Here is a 22,475-nt window from a genome sequence, read left to right as displayed (position 1 = left end):
GCCCTGAAGAGCTTACAATCTAGGAGGTGGGGGAAGTATCACACAATAGGAGGGGAGTTAAGGAGTGATAGGACGTAGTAAGGATTTAGGAGACAGAAGAGGTTGAAGCTTTGGGTTTTGAGTTCACTTTTAAATGAGCAGAAGGTAGGAGCAAGCCGAAAAGAACGAGAAAGCCCATTCTAGAGAGTCGGGGCAGCTCTAGAAAAGTCGTGTGATGAGGTTATGAGTGAGGAAGTCATTAGTAGGTCATTGGAGGAGTGGAGAGAGTGGCTGGGGGGGTATTTTTTTTATGAGGTCAGAAAGTTAAGTGGGACATGAACTGTGGAGGGATTTGAAGGCAAAGCACAGGAGCTTGAATTTAATTATTACATGATATTGTATAATATTATTATTATTAATATTATTATTAATAAACATGATTTATATAGCACCAACATATTAGGGAGCGCTGTAAATTAAATAGGGGTTGCAAATGACAGACAGATGCAGGCAGTGACACAGGAGGAGGAGAGGGAGAGAACCCTGCCCTGAAAAGCATTCCATCTAGGAGATATATGATATTGTTCCAGTCAGAGAATGAAACCAGAGGTCACAGTGGGTCAGCATCCACAACAGAAATAAATGATGGCTTTGTATGTGGCCCTTGAGGACTGGAGTTGGGGACCTGATTTACACCGCACACTATAATCCACCTATAGATCTGTTTTTCCAGGTCTGAGCACTGTGGAATAAAAAGATAAAGTTTTACTAATATACCTCATAATGATGTCATTGGCTGTGGGTCCAAAAAGTCCAAAAAATACATTCAAATATTTTATGTTAGCATTTTACACAAGTTACTCATTTTGCTTAAACAAAGGCACCTATTGGTTTGCTGGGCCTGATTTAATAAAGCTCCACAAGGATGGGGAGGGTACACTTTCATCAGTGAAGCAAAGGTGATCCAGAGAACCTGGAACTACAGCTTCCTGCAAAAAGAATGTCACCTGCTTATTCACCTGTGTAGAGCCAATGAATAAATGTTACATGAAATAGCAAAAGGGAGTGCAGTTGCAGGAGGTTGGCTCCTGAGCTTGGTTTCATTCTGATTTCAGCTCCACAAGCTCTGTCCACATCCCATCATAACATCCCTGCCAGCAGCCTGGACTGTTCATAGAAGACCACATGGGCCTATAGATTCTAATGTCTTATCTTCCTATCTACAAGTCACCACAAAAGTCAGATGTCTGAATTTGCTAATCCTGAGTTTACGCTATTTTCGATTTCCTGAGTTCACAGACGCCCCACATGATGATCTGTGAAAAATATTCATTACCTTTCATTGCAATCACAATGGAAATGACACAGTCATCGTAATCCTGATACATGTGAAGTGTTTTAACAAACTGTGGAAGATCAGCTTCATTGCAAAGAGGTATCTCAAACTTTACATTTAATTTCAGGACACTTTTATTCAATAAAACACAAAGAAAATCCAGGTTTTTCCCTCGCAGGGGATCATTGTTGTTCACAAAATGACGAAAAATGCAAAATTTAGTCTCCTGGCTCTGATCCAGAGACCTTAACAGTAAGTGACCAGCTGACCCACCTGGCCTCAGGTGGAAACCCCACCTTATCTGAAAGACCTGCTTCCTTTTATTAATAATGGCCAGGTGTTCTATTTTTGGGATGGAGTGCCTGGCCCACCCCACCCATTCCTTCCAGGACACTCCGGGCCAGCTCAAGTAAAGAGCTGCAAATATACAGCAAAACACTTATTTAAAGCATTATCCAGGCCAATTATCATATTTTCCAGGAAAAATTGAGATACATGATGCTAAATACCCCTTGAATTTGGCTTCATGTCTTTCTATCTACTACAAAATTTTTAACCCATCAGCCCCTGCTGCAGGATCTTACCTTCAACTGATCACTAGAAAATGAATGCTAATAAAATGCTCCCTCAGCAAACTGGTGACCATTTCAATTTACATAAGATGACTGGACTGGAGACCAAGGGCACTTTTAAAGATAAAAGGCTGAGCTTTTTAGAAAAGTTAGACACTTGACACACTACCCCACAAACGGTTAATATGCAAGTTAGGGTCAATAGGTTTGGAAAATTCAATCTGTAAATGGATAGAGAACTGGCTTAAAGACCGTATTCAGATAGTAGTGATTAATGATTCATACTCTGAATGGTCTAAAGTTATTAGTGGTGTACCCCAGGGTTCAGTGTTTGGACCTTTACTGTTTACCATCTTTATAAAATCTATAGAGTTTGGGATTAAAAGTACCATTTCTGTGTTTGCAGAGGACACCAAACTATATAATAGAAATAGGTCTATACAGGATGTCTATAATCTACAAGCAGAGTGGCATGTAAAAAATTTCATTTTTTTTAATGAGAAATGTAAAGTTATGCGCATGGGGGTAACAACATGCCTGCTTTATATTGCAGTTTTGTGATATTGTGGAATTGGAGAAAGTGCAGAGAAGGGCAACTAAACTAATAAAAGGAATGGAGGAGCTCAGCTATGAGGAGAGATTAGCTGAACTGCATCTATTCTCCCTTGGGAAGAAATGTATAAGGGGGATATGATCGTCCAGTATAAATATAAAAAATGAGCCATATAGAGAACTCTTTTATTCACTTTAAGATAATTACAAAGCACAAGGGGGCTCTCTCTGCATCTGGAGGAAAAGAAGTTTAATCTCCGGATAAGGAAGGGATTCTTCACTGTAAGGTCTGTGAAAATGTGGAATGGGCTCCCTCAGGAAGTAGTTTCAACAACTACTAGATTGGCTTTAGGAAAAAGCTGGATGATTTCTACAAGCACAGAATATAACTGGGGATTAAAGCTTTAAAGTAAAAATAACAGAGACTGCTGATCCAGAGAACATCCGATTGCCTCATGGAATCAGGAAGGAATTTTTTCCCCTGTGGGAGCAAATTGTACCAGGGTTTTTTTTGCCTTCTTCTGGATCAGCTGTGTCCTTAGCGTTTTATATATGGGATATGTTTATTTCTCTAGTGGTTGAACTGGATGGACTTATGTCTTTTTTTTCAACCTGATTATGTAGCTATGTAGACCATTGCTTTCGATTGATATACACATGGGTCTGACAGGTCCATGCAAACAATGCACAGAAAAGTTAGGGCATGCTGAGGTATTTTTGTCTTTTTTGTGGTACTCCCTCAAGTAGCTACATTTTTGCAATTTGCTATAACTAAACACCAGACTTTAAATTCAGCTATATATTTCCAATGGTAAATTCCATACTAAACCATCATGTGCGGTTGAAATAGCCAGCTGGTATTCCCGAATCTAACTCACAAACTGTGAAATATTGCTCCTGGTGCGCTCAGTACTTCTCGAAACTTCTTCACTGAACGCATTTTCCATGAGCCCGTAAATGGTGCGTTTAACTCTGCTCTTCATATCTTTCCCCATGAAGACGTACAGTATGGGGTTGATACAGCTATTAAAATATGCCAAGGCAACGGACAAATGATTCAGATAATTCAATAATGAGCTATGAGCGTACAGCAAGATCATACCTATCACATGATAGGGTGCCCAAGTGATAAAAAATGCTGTAACAATGACAAATATCACTTTAGTGGTTTTTCTGCCAGCCTTTAAAAATCTGATGTTTTGTACCTTGAGAGTCAGTCTGACGTAACAGGCTGAAATAATGAGGAGAGGAATCAGGAAACCAAATATCATGCGTGTAAGAGTGATAGTAAACAAGATAGAATGGGCTTCTTGGAGCTTTTCTGAGTATTCTTCATGAAAGTAATCAGTGATATTGAAATCATAGCTATCAATGAAGTCACTGAACATAAAGTCATACTCATAGCCACATAAAGTTTGGTTAAAGTCAGTGAAGGTTTCTCGGTGCAGGGCAGCGGGAAGGCACATTAGGAAGGACAACATCCAAATAACCACACATAAAGTCCACGCCATTTGTAGGGAGCGATGATTTTGGGCCCACACAGGTTGTACGACCAGAACGCAGCGGTCAATGCTAATGGCCACCAGGGTGAAGACACTGGAGAACATGTTGAGGTGGACCATGATGGGTATAACTTTGCAGAGGGTAGGACTGTACAACCATTCATCATAGAACAACTGAGCAATAGACAGCGGGAGAAAGAGACAGCAGACAATGTCAGCCACAGCAAGGTTCCAGAACCAGACGGTGTTCACTGTCCATTTCATTTTTACACCAGTGATCCAAAGTACTAAAAAATTCCCAGAAATGCCCACAAGGAAGGTGATCACCATGATAATGATGGTGGGCACTGGTGGCTGTGTGTGCACTGCAGACACTGGGTCATCGCTGATATCTGTCATCTTTAGATCCTGCAAAGACAAAAGTCAGGGAATACAGATTGATCTAGTTTTTAATTCACAATGTGAATTGATAGATAGAGAGCTGCCTTGTAATTGAAACCACAGTTAATTCTTATTACACATTATTTATATAGCGACAACATACTACACAGCAATCTATGAAGTCCATATTCATGTCACTAACTGTCCCTCAATGGGACTCACAATTATGTCCTTACCATAGTCATATATCATTAATACAGTCTAAGTCAATTTGTGGGGGGAGCCAATTAACCTAACTGCATGGGGAGAACCTTCAAACTCAATGCAGATATTGTCCTGGCCAGGATTAAAACTGTGACCTAGCACTGCAAAGGCCAGCGTGCTAACCACTGAGCCACTGTGCTGCCCAGCCTAATACCATTGTCCCATTACATTACCATTGTGCAATCTTAAAGCAGAACTAAAGTTTTGGAAAATTGCAAGGAGCTGCATTTTCTTGGCAGATGAAACATGCAAAGTCTTTTTTTGCCACAAAATATACAAAAAATAGAATAGGAAGTTTACAGAGGGGAGCAAAATGTTAAAGGAGAGAGCTGTGGGCAGCTGGAGGTGCAGAAAGGCAGCAGATGAATATGGGGGAGGTAGGTATATTGATGGGACTGGGACTATAGATGGCAAGTTGATGCTTGATGTCAAGGAGAATGTACTGTAAGTACAAGGTAAATGAATAAATACATGAATAAATGGTAAAATAAAAACATAATATACATTATAAATAAATACACAACACATACATCAATAAATACATAAATAAATGGTAAAATAGATACAGGAATGAATAAACTTTGAGGTGGCTAGGAAAAGATAAACTGTGACTAAAGCTACGTACACACTTCCAATAGTTATCGTTGGTTAACGAACGATATCTGCGAACGATCGTATAGCACCGATCCTGTACATGCAGATAACTGCAGATAACGACACGATCGTTCGCAGATATTGTACACACAATAGATCCGATCGTTGGACGATCGTTCGACGATACAGGAAGTGAGCGAACGCTCGTTCGTCGCACATGCTCAGACCATGAACGATCACTGAACGACCGTACACACGATAGATGGTAAACGATCGTCGTCCAATCCGATCCGCCGGTCCAGTCGTTCATTTACAGCGACTATTCTCGTTCGTCGGCGTCGTTGGTTACTTTTTTTATCAACGATTTTTGCCCAATCGATCGTTCGTCGTTCGTTTCCAACGATAAAAATTGGAAGTGTGTACGCAGCTTTAGAGAGACAAGGGGCCTGATTTATTAAAGCTCTCCAAGGCTGGAGAGGATTCACTGTCATCAGTGAATCTGGGTGATCTGGCAAACCTGGAAGTATATGGAGAGCTTTAATAAATCAGGACCAGTACAGCAGCCCTGAAACAGTTTTGTTATCTGTTGATCCTGGCAGTATATCTGTTATTTCTCCAGCTTCTCCACAAGGGTAATAATGGTGCTCATTCTGCATTGAAGTCTCACAGCAGTAGGGTTCCCCAGTAGACAAAGTAGTCATAGATTATTGTTTCTCAACCAAGGTTCCTCCAGAGGCTGTTAGGGGTTCCTTAAGCTATGAACAATTTGTGCCCCTCATTTCAGTTACTACTGATACCAATGATCTTTTTGGCTATCTGTAGGGGTGATTTTATCCCAATGGCCAATGGGCAATGACCACCACACTAATATACTGTGATCTGTGGATATAGTAATTATAGAAGGGGTTCCCCGAAGACTTGATTGTTATTTCACGGGTTCCCCCATGTTTAAAAGGTTGGTAAAGGCTGCCATTGATTGACCTGTAGACTTTAAAACTTTAAGACAAAAACAACTCCAACTAACACTTTTTAGCAGTTTCATCAACAAGCAGGGAGGAAATAGTGGGTTTTAATAAATCAAAAAGGCATAATAAAAATACATATTTATTACATAATTGCACATTTCCTAATGTTATATCGCTATAAACATGCTACCAGTACTGAAAAATAACTTTTGATGTGCCATAAATAAAGTATCTTCCTATGTTCCTCTTTAATATAACAACACAGCCTTAAAATTCCGAAGCAAATAGGGCCTGATTTTTGATGTTTTCAATCATCCTCTTAGACTGTAAGCTCTTCTGGCCCGGGTCCTCTCCTCTTTCTGTGTCACTGTCAGTATCTGTCTGTCATTTGCAACCCCTTTTTAATGTACAGCGCTGTGTAATATGTTGGTGCTAGATAAATCCTATTTAATATTAATAATAACAATCACTGCCAAACCCATTTCAGGTTTGCTGGATCACACAGACCCCCTCATCTACACAACCCCGCTTCTTGTGTACAGGCAAAGTGTGCAGGAATTGAACAGTTCATCTGTGGTAATGTTTTACCAGATTTAACAAAACACAATGGTTCATTTAGCAGACCAAATAGGTAAAAATAAGGGAAGTTTGTCTAAGGTTTACATACATGTGAACATTATTGACAAACAACCTCAAATATGTCATTATTTATTTTAAACTCAATTACATTTTGCTCAACTTCCTTCCTCATTTACTTTCTTTAACCAGCATTTTATTTTCATATAGCCTCACTCACAAGGGCTAGATTCTAGTTATGGACTGTTCCACACACTTAAATACAAAATTAACATAATAGTTTTCCTTTTTTTAATATATGCATATGTCATTATGCAAATCATTATTTTTTATTCAAAACTTATCCTGCTTTTCCTGTTTCTAGTTCACCTTACATTTTAAAATGTTCTTAGCCTAAAGTAAACCTGAACCCAGATTATATACAAGCAGAGGAAACACGTTAATCTTATCAGCTCTCGTCTGGACTACTGTAACCTCCTCCTCTCTGGTATTCCACTAACCTGACTCTTTCCTCTACAATCTATTATGAATGCTGCAGCCAGACTCATCCATCCTTCCCACTGCTCCTCTTCTGCTGCCTCTCTTAGTAATTCTCTTCATCGGCTTCCATTTCACCTTAGAATCAAATTCAAGCTCCTGTGCTTTGCCTTCAAATCCCTCCACAGTTCTTTTCCCACGTTTCCCATTTCTGACCTAGTAGAAAAATACTCCCCCAGATGCTCTCTTTGCTCCTCCAATGACCTACTAATGACTTCCTCACTCATAACCTCATCACATGCACGGCTCACAGACTTTTCTAGAGCTGCCCCATCTCTCTGGGATGGTCTTCCTCGTCCTATTTGGCTTGCTCTTACTTTCTGCTCATTTAAAAGAGAACTCAAAATCCATTGCTTTAACCTCACCTACCTGTCGTCTTCTGTCTCCTAAAACCTCACTACTTCCTACCATTCCATATCCCCCTACTATTGTGTGCTACTTTCCCCACCTCCTAGATTGTAAGCTCTTCGGGGCAGTGTCCTCTCCTCCTCCTGTGTCACTGTCTGTATCTGTCTGTCATTTGCAACCCCTATTTAATGTACAGCACTGCATAATATGTTGGTGCTATATAAATACTGTTTATTATTATTAATAATAATACAATAATAATTATTACAATGGACAATGGTGGAGAGCTTTATTAACTCAGGCTCAGAGTGTCTGAAAGTAAACTTTTTCTGTTGTCCTACTCTTTGCATAGAACGCTATATGCACAATGCTCGTTCATTTCCCAGTCACTAGAAATGAACCTGAAAGATCGTTCCAGGGCCAGAAATGAAACTTCTACCTTATGTCTCTACAGGGCTTCAAGAGGACCTATCATAACATTGGCGACTAACCCTTTAATATAATGAAAACATTTCTTTTTCAGGTAGGACCCCTCTTCTTACATCGTTACTATCTCTGTGGTAAAGACTGTTTGGGAAATCCAGAGCCTCCTGGGATACCTACAGCAAGTATCCCAGGGGTCCTTGGGCTTCTGTGGAGAGCAGAACAGGTGGCACATTGGCTCAGTGGTTAGCAGTCTGGCCTTTGCAGTTCTAGGTCCCAGGTTCGAGTCTCAGCCAGGACATTATCTGCATGGAGTTTGCATGGGTTTCCTTCCACATTCCAAAAACTTGCAGCTAGGTTAATTGGCTTCCACCTATAGATGACATATGGTAGGGACATTAGATTGTAAGCCCCTTTGAGGGACAAATAGTGACATGACTATGGACTTAGTGAAGCTCTGTGTAATATGTCGGCAATATACTATTACTGTGTAATATTAATTATCTTGCACTTTTTCAGAAGGAAATGCCACCTGATCTTGCACTGTTCAGATGAGTAAGCAGAAGAAGGAAGAAGATGGCAGCGCCCACTGATGCCTCTGCACAGGACAGAAGAATAACTCTGGCACAGCATGCGACTGAATGGAATCGGATTGCAGAGATATGGAGGGTAGTGAAAGTAAAGTTGTGTTTTTTTGTTTTTTTTTAAAGAAAGGTCTACTTTAAGGGGAGGAATTACATTTCTCCACCACCACCCCCCACCACCCTTACTGTGCAGGATGTTTCAAATGGAATGGGAGAACCATGGCAAACTACTTAAAGGCTGCAAGCACTAACATTGCCATGAATTTTTGTGACGTTTCGTATTGATAAAAAATTACCATTAGTAGGTTCTTTAACTGTGTCACCCATTTTAATTTTTCAGGGATGCACCCTTTGATCAGGTTGCAGACTTTGGGCTTTAAATCTGAACTGAAAGTCATAGGCAGGTACCCAGAGTGATGCACATAGCTTTATATGGCATGATATCATATTTTATTATAGCATAAGTAACCCCTCCCTCCCCTCTGAGGGGTCTGAGCTTCCATATGATCACCCTAGAAGATTACGTGCTCAGTGCAATTGACTTTCAGTATTTATTGCTGCAAAAAAACAAGAACTTAGCCCAAAAAGGGGAACTGATTCCTCAATGTGGCAAGAAACCAACATTTTCCTTCTATTTGAACCACTTGATTCTATGAATTCTGTGAACGAATTAGGTAAAGTTTCATGGGAACAGATTGCCGTATCAAATACAAATCAGAGATCCTGGCACTGACAGTGATGTCTTTAGCAATAACACAGGGGGCCACATGCACTTTGTAATAAATGTTTATTCATAAAAGAAGAGATAAATGTAAAATGCATGTAATATAAATAAAAAAAAAGTAAACAAGCTTTAAAAACTTTCAAACAACACATTAAAATGAAATGAACTAAAAATCTTATAGCTTACAGGAAAGTCCCAATATATAATCAATAATACAAAAAGAAGACAATTGTGGTTAAATAGGAGTTGAATGCCAATACTAATTGGTATTAAGGTTTAGGGTTTTGTGATATGTAAAATGGCGAATTCTTAATATCCTAAAATAATAAATTTGAGATTTACTAAGTTATGGATTGAAATACCAGAGAGCCTGGAATGACTGCAATGTTTGAGCAGCTGTATCTCCACAGAAGGGGTTCCCAGCTCCATCCACCTGCTTTGGTCATTAGGCTTGATTTAATAAAGCTCTCCAAGGCTGGAGAGAATACACTTTCATCAGTGAAGCTGGGTGATCCAGCAAACCTGGAATAGATTTTTTTTAGTCATTTGATATTTGCTAGCAAATGTTTTTAATCCTGGACCAGATCTATTCCAGGTTTGCTGGATCACCCAGCTTTACTGATGAAAGTATATCCTCTCCAGCCTTGGAGAGCTTTAATAAACCAGGCCCAATTACCGAAGCTGAGAATTAGAATAAATCCCCAAAATTAAAGGGGACTGATTAAATCAATGAAGTCGGCCGGATGAATAGGTAACCAATGTATGATTTGAAATATCAGCCTTCAATATCCAAATATCAGGATAGGAGGATAACCGAGACTTACCTTTTCTATAGTCGTGTGCTAGATGCAACAAAGATTTACAAGTCTGGCAGAGTATTAGAATATCGGGGCAAATCTGTCAGCAACTCACAGCCTTTTCAAAACTATTTTTAGCCAATTTCCTTCCTTATTTGATATCTTCAAACAACAGCATTTTTTTCCATACTGTATTACTGGTTCTGGTCATAATTTGTTCATAAACACTCTATGAAAATCATTTTGGCTGTTCATAGAAGGCACTGTCACATATATGATGCCGCCTTCAAAGCAACAGGACTTTGTGGTCGCACGGTTTCGCACAATTGTAACTACATAAATAAGTGCATTTTACATGTGGTGAGGATATCTGTACATGGTATGGTAAGAAATATGGTATATGAAGATTATGTTATGTGTTATAGCTAGGTTTCCCTTGCCCTTGCTACTCTACAAATAATAATAAAAAATGTAAATAAAATTGATGTTTTTAATAATTTCTTAAATTATTTGCCTAAAATAAAACCAGTGTTTCTCACCAGGGTTACTCCAGAAGTTGCTAGGGGTTCCTTGAGCAAAGAGCAGTTTGTGCCTCTTGGGTCGGTATAAGTGACACCAATGATGTTTTTTGCTAGCTGTAAGAGAGACATTCTTCCAGCCAGCAATGTAAGGGGTATTCTTCCCACTGACCACAATACTAATATACTGTGAGCTGTGTATATAGTAATTATAGGAGGGTTCCGTGAACATATAAAACGTATCTCAAGTGTTTTCTTCTGTTAAAAAGGCTGAGAAACACTGTTTAAACAAATACTTGTTGATACTTTATTTAAAGTAGAACTAAGCGCAAAAAAAAAAAAAAACACACTTACCTCTACACTAATCCCGCAGATCCGTCAATTCATCCGGAGGTTTCTTCGCTTGGGCCCGGCGTTGTCCCTGTCTCGGTCTTTGGCCATGCGCCTCTATCTTCTTCACCCTTTTTCCAGGTTCTTCTTCGTACATCACCCCATCTTGCACTGCACAGGCACAAGATCGGGTGACGTAGGTGGGGAAAAAGATTTCCGATCCTTCTGTGCATGAGTAAGATCGGCAATTTTATTCTCCCATTAAGGAAAGAGCCCCTGCCAGGAGCCTCCTGAGGATTCATGGTGTAATTATCCCAGGAGGCGCTGCGCTCGGCTGCCGCAATCAACACAGAAAGGGGCGGCGCTGCATATTTTTTTTTTTTAAAGGGTGTTCCATTAAAAAAAATAAATGAATACAATTTTTACTTTATATTAAAGGGTTGTCTACCCTTTTATGTAAAGTAAAAATTTTGAGTTTTGGTACGCTTTAATGCTCCTTTTTAGTCACTTATTAGACCAGTTATAGAATGACAACTGTCTTTCAGCTGTCACCCTGTTACATGTCTCCTTAATGGGAACTACAAGTGGTTGTGCCAAATCTCATTACACAGGAATCATCCACCACAAATCCATGATGTGCTGCCAACCCTGAAGTGATGGCTGCAGATATTCAATTGCACTGAGATTCCAAATGAATGAGAAAAAGTGACAAAAAACACTTTATGTGCAAAAACAAGGTTATTGCATGATGATACACAGACATTTACAAACTTTGGGCCTGGTTTATTAAAGCTCTCCAAGGGAGGAGAGGATACACTTTAATCAGTGAAGCTGGTTGATCCAGCAAACCTGGAATGTATCTGGTCTAGGATTCAAATATTTTTATTTTCAAAGCTTTTTAATTCTACTGTTGCATAATATTATATCAGTCTGCACGTTAGTAACATATTTTTATTTCCTTCTTTTTACAGATGCTGAATCTATTTCTGATGATCTTGCAGTTCTGAGTGCCCAGCTTTTGGTAATTACACTTCTACTATTGCATTTAATATAATTTAAAGTGGATCTTTCACCGGGAGATGATGTAAGTTGCCATTGCTGACCTGGTTCTATAATATACTGCTTGCCTGGTTGGTTTTCAGATCCTCTGCTAATAATACATTATGAATCACTGACCCAGAATAAGTATGCAGCTCAAGTGTTCAGATAATTACGAAAACTTGCCAAATAGTTATCTGCATGCTTGTTTTAGCTTTACATCCAGGCAAATAGCATCTGTGGAATGAGTTCAGCAACTGCATCATCTCTCAGTGGTAGGTCAGCTATAAAATTGTACTGAAGGGTGTGGGACCTCCATGGTAAGGTCGTGGCAAGTGTGCAAATCCAGAATTTAAGGATTCAGATTTCACCACTTGAGTCCCAGAAAGACATACACTACCAGCATTTACAAAAGTCAGAAAGATATAACCATTTTGAAAAATACAGATAAATATAAAATTTATAATTACTCTGTGTGAATATAGTCACAGAAAAAGCCCCTCTAAAACAAGATGACTGGTCACCTTTCTGGTGGGCAGTAACTCCACTCTTCATTCTCATGCTAAGTTCACCTGCTATCCAGGTCACTGGTCACTATGGTTCCTTATGACAAACCCCTGTATCACCACTGTGTCATGTAACAATGTAGAAATCTGCAAGAAGAACCACAGGAGGCAAGCTGACCATCTTCCAATAAAAGCAGAACCTTGAGTTCTGCAAGAGAGTGAAGATATGGCAATACCCACATTGGTATTCAACATCTTCTTTTGCAGAGGGTCATTTTAAAATGTTTTGTATGAAGTCCCCAATAATCTTTTTTTTTTTTTTTTATGCCATCATCTCCTGCAGGCCTGTTGAAAATTTTCAGCAATCATATAGTGGTGCTGCCTCCACTGGCTAGTGGGAATGGAAATGTTTGCTGACTTTTATTGGTGCTTCGGAGGAGGTGAGGTCACAATGGTCAGTTGTGCTAGGAGGCATGGCTGATACTTTATAAAATAATTGTAAGGAAGCTTCAATAATATATTACCCTATTTATTATTATTATTATTTTTAATATTAGGACTTATATAGCGCACACATATTATGCAGCGGTGTACATTAAATAGTGGTTGCAAATAATAGACAGTGACACAGGAGGAGGAGAGGACCCTGCCCCGAAGAGCTTACAATCTAGGTGGGGGGGAAAGCAGCACACAGTGGGAGTGGAGATAGGGAGTGGTGGGAAGTAGTGAGGGTTTAGGAGAAAGGAGAAGATGGTAGGGTTTGAAAAAATGGGTTTTAGGTGCTCTTTTAAATGAGCAGAAAGTTGGAGCAAGCCGAATAGGACGGGGAAGACCCTTCCAGAGCGTCAGGGCAGCTCTAGAAAAGTCATGCATGTGATGAGGTTATGAATAAGGAAGACATTAGTAGGTCATTAGAGGAGCGAAGAGAGCAGCTAGGGGGGATTTTTCTATCAGGTCTGAAAGGTAAGTGGGACAATAACTGTGTAGGGATTTAAAGACAAAGCACAGGAGCTTGGATTTAATTCTAAGGTGAAATGGAAGTCAGTGAAGAGAACTACAAAGAGATGCAGCATGAGAAGAGCGGTGAAAAGGATGGATGGGTCTGGCTGCAGCATTCATAATAGATTGTGGAGGAGAGAGTCAGGTTAGTGGAATACCAGAGAGGAGGATGTTACAGTAGTCCAGACGAGAGATGATAAAAGCGTATACAAGGAGTTTGGTGGTCTCTGGGGACAGGTAATGGCAGATTTTGGAGATGTTGCCTTTTTACAGATGACTCTATCTACTATTATCTTGCTACAAATTTAAATGTGTTCAAGTTACATTCATCACTATTTAAAAACAGATTTCATATTTACTATCCCATTGTTGTTATACTAATAAACAAAAATTGTGCAGCTTGATATACTTGAACATTGGCCTTTAAATTGTTGATAAGAGGCTTTTCTACATATCGAAAATTTACAAATTGATGAAATTTCCAGTGGTAGTTCATACATAAATTTATAGAGCCATACTGTCTTCATTTGTGAGTTTGCTCCTGGTGCGCTCAGTACTTCTAGAAACCTCATCACTCAATGCATTCTGCATTATTCCTCGAATGGTTTGTCGCACCCTGCTCTTCATATTCTTCCCCATGAAGACATAAAGTATTGGGTTAATACAACTGTTAAAGTAGGCCAAGGCAACGGACAGACCGTTCAGAGTATTTATTATTGGACTAAAATAGTACAACGCAGTCACCCCTATTATGTGGTAGGGGGCCCATGTAATAAAAAAAGCAACCACAATGCCGAAGGCAACCTTGGTGGTTTTTCTGCCAACCTTGAAAAGCCGGGTACTTTGTACCTTTGAAGCAAGTAGGAAATAACTGGTGGAAACAATTAATAATGGGATCAGAAAGCCAAAAACCATGCGTGTATATGTAATAATGAGCTCTGTAGGATGAATTTGCATATTTTCCTCTTCTGTACCATAATGTAATAAAGAATTGTTGGTAGCATTATGTTCATAGTCTTGAGGGTCATTATTCTCATAATCCATATACATATAGTCATCAAATATATAGATACAAATAGAAATGTTATCAAACAAAAAAGTCTTCCGGTACAAGACAGCAGGCAAACACATTACGAAAGATAACATCCAAATAAACAGGCATAAGATCCAAGCCATTCGTAGGGTGCGATGATTTTGAGCCCACACTGGCTGGACAACCAGAAGACAGCGGTCAACGCTAATAGCAACCAGGGTGAAGACACTAGCAAACATGGTAAGGTGGATGATGGTGGGTATAACTTTGCACAGACCAGAACCATACAACCATTCATGGTGGAACAACTGAGCAATGGAAAATGGAATAAAAATACAGCAGGTGACATCGGCCAGAGCAAGGTTCCAAAACCAGATGGTGTTTACAGTCCATTTCATTCTCACAGAAGTGATCCAAATTACCATCATGTTCCCAGGGACTCCCACAAGAACAGTGAGCACCATTACCACGATGGCAAACATTTGTTGGGTTCTGGAATGTATGTAGGACTCTTGGTCTTCAGTCACATTTAGCATCTTGAAATACTAAGATTTCCTAAGATAAAAATGAATGTTTGAAAAAGATAGCTGAAGCTTTCTATTTTAGTCATCATTTATATTATGAACATAAATCCCCATTTACAAAAACTCTAGTTAGGTAGACTACCTCCCACAAGTAACAAACCTTCAAACACCCAAAAAGCAGGGGGTTTCAGTGATACTAATGATCAAATTATAAAATTGTCATACAAACTTTATTAATACAAAGTTCATAAAACAATTATTCTTTTGATGTACATCAAAATCAGAATAGGTTGCAAAAAGCACAAACACATAATGTTTGAGACAAATCTATACTTAACACAGCTTCTTAGTATAATAATTGGATGTTAAAATGGACCAAACACTTCAGAATGTAGCGGTCAGATATGTGAATTGAACCTGACGCGTTTTGGGGAATAACCTGCTTCTTCAGGAGGAATAAATATCTCAGACTGTACTGACAGAACAATGAATTATACGATTATATATATGAAAATAGTTAATTTATTTCATAGTAGTTCATATAGTTACTATCTGTTCAAGCACATATAAGTATTGAAATCCCAAGACATGGGTAGAGACTGGAAATTGAGTAGTTGTTACAGAGAGTCCCCATGAGGTCTCCTCCCAAAATATGTATATAGATAGGGATAAGCAAAATCATTTTAGTGATTTAGCTTAGGAAACAAATATATATATATATATATATATATATATGCAACTATAAGTAATAAAAAAAACTATATCATTATGCATCCAATATATAAAACTTCTTAAAAAGTCACACAGCACATGAATACTGTGTATCACAAACTCTTAAACATATCAATCCTAACATAATTGATCATATACACTATGATATGAAGATAAACAAATCCAGCCCAAAAACTTGTTTTATAGAAATACAAAGGAAGCCTATACTTGGTGTCCCGGAATGTTTTTTTATACTTTCTTCAGCCATTCATCCCCTCCCTAAATGGGATGCCAAGTACACATGACACCCTTTGCTGTGTGAATCCTCTTGAACATTAGCACTAATATTGTTTATAAAATAGAAGTTTTTTGGCTGGATTTGTTTTTATAAGCGTAGAATAATAACATAAAACATAAGCGTAGAAACACTAGCAAATCTTCATTATTAATTTTAAATGGTTAGTACCCATTAAAGATACTTTAGTGTATATGATCATTGTTATATAAGGACTGATATATTCAGGAGTTTGTGGTACACAGTGTTCATGTGCTGTATGACTTTTTTCTTTTTTAAGAACTTTTATTTATTGGATGCATAACGATATAGTTTTTTTCAAGAATTACTTATAGTTGTGTGTGTATATATATATATATATATATATATTTGTTCCCATGCTAAAGCACTATTATGATTTCGCTTATCATCAAAGGAATCCTAAAAATGAACTGCAGTTGGCCCACCCCTGCATTGAAATAGCGCCACTAATACAATTCCCAGCATCACTTGCATCTATAGGCCAGCTGGCTCTCTGCCTATGCGTGGCCCCGCATTGAACTGTTTTATGGACATAAGTAATGCCAGGAATTTTAGTAGCGGCGCTATTTCAATGAAGAGGGAGTTCCAGCGGCGAGCCACTCATAAGATTTAGCCCCGCATTGGCTGCGTCTGGCATTTCCAGCACTCCACCTCAGCTGTACTATTCTTTGCTACTCCAAGGTATGGACTGGAATGGTTGGATATTCATAGAAGAAAATTCTTATTAATATTTATAGCCTGTGCAAAAAGGTTACCATTGAAATTTAACTCAGAAGGCTACAAATAGAGAAAGAGGCATAAGATTTTTTCTTAAATAAAATTTAAAATAAAATTCTTATTTCTCTATTATAGGCTTGTTCCAGATTGAATGTGAAGCAAAACCTCTTTGTTTCCATATGAAAAGGTTTTATATCTATTTAGAAGGAAAAACTTCCTCAATTTTTTCAATAAATTTCAAGGTTGGCCCGCAAGTTTTTAATTTTGGCCCATTGTGTATTTGCCCCCTGCCTTATGGGGACTATAACAAGTACTCCATTTGAAAGTCTCTACCCATGTCTTGGGAATTCAATATTTATACATGCTTCAACAGAGGGTAACTATATAAAATTAAATTCACTATTTTTATTTGGTAAATATTGTTGTTCTATCACTGCATATGTGAACAAAAAAATATTTTTCTGCTGTTATACTAAGCAACAGAAAATCAGTCTAGGATATTTTTTCCCCTGAAGAAGCAAGTTTATTCTGCGAAACGCATAGAGTTTAATTCAATTATCTGACTGCTACATTCTGAAGTTTTTTGGTCTATTTTAACATCCAATCGTTACACTTAGAAGCACTCAAACATTATGTGTTTGTACTTTTTGCAACCTGTTCTAATTAAACAAGTACAATGTTTTTATGAATTTAGTATTAATGAAGTTTCATTAATGAAACTAATAATTTATTAATGAAGTTTCAAATGACAATTTTATAATTTTGTTATAGTACCACTGAAACTCCCTGCTTTTTTCAACCCCAAGGTTTGGGTGTTTAAATGGTTTCGACTTTCTATTTTAGTCAATCTTATAAATTACCATCATCACTAATTTATTTCTAGTTATGCAAAGTTTAATTCTAGTCAAATAGACTAAAGGTTTCTAAATATATAAAAGCAACTAACCTTCAATCCAGAACTGTCCAACACAATATACCTTTTACTCCACTGGATATCTTCACTGTTCCTAGTTGAATGACACCCAACGTCACTCAACCTGGAAGACTGAAGAAATACTGCGAATACAGGAATGAGATATAAAGAGATAAGTATGTTCCTTGCTGGGTGCTGTAGCTGCACCAACTATAGTAATATGGCATCCCATCACACATAATAAACTAGAGAAGTGAGAAATCCTCTTTCTCTTCTCTGTTTATATGAGTATAATATGGAGTTGCGGCTATTCTGTTTCCAAACACAACATGCTGGTTATAAATGATAAGTTGTGGCTTTTTGATAAAATTCATTGGAAGGTCTATTCCTAGATGGATCCATTACATAGAAATACGCCTTGTGGTTGTGTTTAGATAAAATATTTTAAATACATGGTGATGTGGTTGTGTTTTAGGCTCTATTATATTTCCATATTTAACTATAAATCCTTTTTATGGGGTTCATAAAAACAGCAGAGTATCCAAATTCTTGTCTTTTCCTTTTGTTGTATGACCTACCCCACCCACCTGTGAAATATCTGTGGTTTTAGATACATTGGTTACATTGATTTAGTTAGGTTTACCTACTCCCATTTAGCATCATAGGGTTGGAGTGACCAAACTAGACAGCTAGTAAATATTTCAATATAAATCATACAGTGTTTTTGGCTGAGAGTATTAAAAAAACATCTTGTAGCCCGACAGGTTTTGCCTATTGGCTTCCCCAGGGGTATATAAACATGGATAAATTGGTGTTCCTTGGGTATGTATGATTGTGAGGTTAAATTCAAATGGTCGTGGTTGGTGCAAAACAGATTAGCAATTATGGTAAAAGTGTTGAATAAACACTAGGAGCAGCTGTTTCTTGTAACTAGCTAGGTTAGAGCTGGTGAACAAAGCTTGTTCCTTAGGTTGATCTTAATGGCTGGGGCACAGATTGTGTAGAATACAGGCAGACAGAGATGTGTTATATTTCTGCCTATGCGTTTCATTTAATTACGGCTTAATGTAATGCAGCTATAAAGTATAACAACTCGATAACACTGCAACTAAGCTTCGGCTGATTGTTCTGCAATTTCTTTTGTTTGTTTTGTGGTTTCTTTAATATTCTGCAGACGTTTTGCTTTTTTTAGACATTTGCTGAACATCAGTGGAAAACTGCAGCTTGGCAACCCTTGTAAATAACCACTACCCCAGTCAGGGAGATCCCCCATATAGAACCTTGTTCATCCAACAATATACACAACCGTTTAAGAACCCACAGTCTGATCCTTGGCTGCTGTCCAGTTCTGTCAGCACACACCAAGTACCTGACAGCAGTTCTGCCATGCTTTAAACACCTTAAACAGCTGCACATCTGTCTTCACAACGGGGAACCCCAACTGACAAATACCCTGTATCAGGAAAATAAATTATATGCAGCAGTCCAGAGCCTTAGCAAAAGCTCAAATCGATCAAAAATCAACATCAAGATCAGCGCTTATCAACCTTTTTACATTGGGTAACCCTTGAAACAACTTTAGGGAGCCCTGCTATAATTACTATATTCACAACTCACAGTATGTTAGCTTGGTGGTCAATGGGAAGAATTCCTCTTACATTTACATTGGAAAGAATATCACCCCTACAGATAGCCATAAAGATCATTGGTGTCACTTAGTGAACCCCTAGCAATCTCTGGAGGAACCCTGATCTAGGGCAATATGAAACTTCCAGGCATAAAAGATTACCTTTAGGCAACCAGCCTCCTGAGCCTTTATTAAAAGGGGTCAAATTGTTAGTATCTTCATCCAAAAAGACCTTATGTGGATAAGGGGAACATTTGGCCCCAAGGGAACATTTCTGTAGAAGAAGAAGAAGAAGAAGAAGAATTGCAGGGTGGATAGTGAAAGGGGAACTTTATGGCATCCTCCTAAACTGTAGAAGTAAGCTGGATTTTATCTGCATTCCATTCCCATCATCCACCACTCTTATAGGAATATATATCTCATAATATATCTATCTGCATGACAAATACTGCAGTCAGCACCAATCACTTACTGAATACTGGATCAAATTGGATCAATCACAAAACATATTCTTAGAGAAATGTTATAGAATAAGTCACTGGGGATGGTATTGTGTTCGGTGACTTTTTATTGGCCCAAAGTACTTACAGGCAGACTTTCCCCCAGTCCAATAAACTGATCGATCCCCGAACTTTTACAGTTCATTAAACTGACCTGAGAGGTCCAAATTGCTAAATGCTCAAGGAACCCTAACCATCCTCTGGAAGGACCCTGGTTGGGAAACTCTGCTCTAGATAAATGTCGGAAGCTTAAACACCCAATGTTGGTTTCCATCTTGCAGGTCTTGAGCTACAAGATCAATGCATTCCACCTCCTAACCTCATCCACCAATATTAGGATATCTCACTGTCCTTTTTTTTTCATTGTAAGGTTCGTTAAAAATATACAGCTGGTTCGTTACATGGACACACCACAGAATTCAAATCAGAGATTAAAGAAGACCAACTTTGCAGACCAATATTCACCCATTGCCCAATTATAAATGTAACTAACCTGACCCTTCATGGAGTCATTCTTACCTCTTTCTGCTTGCAGCCACTGTAGAGGAGATTTCTAAGACAAAAACACTATCTGAGGTTTGCAGAAGATCTGTCAGTAACTCCAGATTGCTTTGCTTAAAACTTGTTTTACCAACTTCCTTCCTCCTTTACATTCACTAATTTGAGTATTATTTTTTGTCATATATAGGGAAGCTTTGTAGCCCTGGTTATAAACCCCTTTCTACTTACAGGAACCTGGAGGTTGAATTTCATAGGTCGTGACCTGATTTAAACAATGTCATCCACCTCATTTTTATTGCATTTCCATGGGCTGTATGGTTTTAGTATATGTAAATCCTTTCAATTAACTTCTCTTATTCGCTTCCTTTTGGTTTGTTCAATATACCAATAAAAGTGTTTTTTTTTCTTTTTGAAAAATGTAAAAATGTAAAAAAAAAAAAAATTCCAGAGATGACAATTTTCTATGCTCCATAAATGGCGTCGAGCAACCACTAGATTTTCACCTGAGAAGAGTCCAACAATTCCCATTGGGCGAGTATTATCTGACGTGTGTACATAGTCTTAGGTGGATAGATTGAATCAGTCTGGGGAGCTGTGAATGTTCCTAGGCAGGCTGAATGTGCATGTAAATTGTTCTAGGTGACTCTGACATGTGACGCCGAGCCTCCATGATTTAAAGAACTGAAATCCAGTGAATGAAGGGGGCAAGCCATGGACAACTGTACTGCGGAGGACATGGCTAATTGTTGCCGGATGTCCTCCAGCGAGGAAGAAAGGCATCACAAACTTGTTGCAGTTTCCAATGCACATTGTGATTAGCTCCCAGTGTGCAGTAAACATGTTTTCAGTTCAGGAGACAAACCAATACAAATGGGAAAGGAGGGCTGGAGATCTGGTTTGCATGTTATACAGTTTACTGATAAAAAATATGTTTTTCTGTCATATAGGTCAGAAAGTGCTCAACACAAAATCATCATTCCTGAATTAGGTGGACCTCACCAAAAAGGGTCAACGGATATTTGTTGTAAGTACAAATATACTTTAAATTTAGTGCTGCAACATTTTATGTTTTTTTTTAAAGACACGTCGTGGGTTCCCTAAATGAATTTGTTTTACCTTGTGGTTTTACAGATCAGACTTTTCACACCTTTTACATATTTCTAGAAAAGCGGCATCTGTTAATTATTTATTAACAGTGTGGTCTTAGGCTTAAAGAGGAACTAAACCCAAAAATGGCCAAAACAAAAAAATACACTTGCCTTTAATCTCGCAGTGCAGTCGATTGGTCCGGAGGTGTCTTCCATCAGGTCCCACATTGTCCCGGTATCCGTCTTCTGTGCATGCCAGAGGTGCTCTAGCATGCGCAGAAGAAGCACCCAAGAGCCTCCCAGGATACGTGACATAGGTATCCCGGGAGGCTCTGTGCTCCCATTCTAGGCGATCGAATTAAGGGGGCGGTGCTGCACCCTTTTTTTAATGCAAAGTATTGGCATAAAAAAAAAAAAAAACAGAATTTTTGCTTAACATAAAAGGGTTGTCTACTCTTTTATGTAAATTGAAAATTATTGGTTTAAGTACGCTTTAAGCGGAGTAAACTTTGTGGTTGTGAATGTTGATTCAGATAAATGAAGAAGCCCCTGGCTAAATAGTATGATATTACCCATTGATTTCCCTTTGCATTTCACTTTACATGAAATTTAAATAAAGCAGACCCCCCCCCCCCCCCCTTGTCCAGTACATGTCTCTTTATGTGGTGGCCAATTGCAGGATTAAAAAATCATTTGGAAGTGATAGCAGAAACTGGGGAAGAAAAAAATGATGTTACTGTCCAAAGTCAGTTGACAACACTAATTGTTAGTCATTTGCCTACATTCAGCTACTTATTTTTTAGGAACTGATCACACAGCTGTATTGTGCTGAGTATGTGAAGATATTTCTGCTGAGAGCAGCAAAGTTAATAATAAGATGTTTCATCACAATATAAGCTCACCGGTTAATTATAGACCAAATCAAGTAGAAAGCAAATAGTCTCAGTGGGTAGATCACATTGTTGAATGCAATACTGATTCTGTTTATTGGGGGGTGGAACTTAAGCTGCGTACACACTT

General features: G+C 38.4%; 1 protein-coding gene across 4 annotated transcripts; it reads right to left on the bottom strand.

Annotated features, from left to right (window-relative positions):
• Positions 1 to 1,431: 1,431 nt before the first annotated feature.
• Positions 1,432 to 20,508, bottom strand: LOC140339225 (C3a anaphylatoxin chemotactic receptor-like). 4 transcript variants are annotated; one of them, XM_072423811.1, is made up of 3 exons: positions 20,386 to 20,499; positions 17,773 to 17,882; positions 9,384 to 15,113 (listed from the first exon to the last, which is right to left on the bottom strand). In XM_072423811.1, exon 3 carries the CDS (start codon positions 15,092 to 15,094, stop codon positions 14,030 to 14,032), a length of 1,065 nt encoding a protein of 354 aa, XP_072279912.1. In that variant the 5' UTR covers positions 15,095 to 15,113; positions 17,773 to 17,882; positions 20,386 to 20,499; the 3' UTR covers positions 9,384 to 14,029. The 4 variants fall into 4 exon arrangements, with proteins under 4 accessions (XP_072279915.1, XP_072279912.1, XP_072279911.1 ...); XM_072423810.1 differs by having other exon boundaries at positions 17,773 to 19,640; positions 20,386 to 20,465; XM_072423814.1 differs by lacking the exons at positions 9,384 to 15,113; positions 17,773 to 17,882 and adding an exon at positions 1,432 to 4,349 and having other exon boundaries at positions 20,386 to 20,507.
• Between the last annotated feature and the right edge of the window lie 1,967 nt (positions 20,509 to 22,475).

Source organism: Pyxicephalus adspersus, chromosome 10, assembly GCF_032062135.1.
Source record: "Pyxicephalus adspersus chromosome 10, UCB_Pads_2.0, whole genome shotgun sequence".
NCBI classification, from domain to species: domain Eukaryota; kingdom Metazoa; phylum Chordata; class Amphibia; order Anura; family Pyxicephalidae; genus Pyxicephalus; species Pyxicephalus adspersus.
This window is presented reverse-complemented; position numbering and strand designations above follow the sequence as displayed.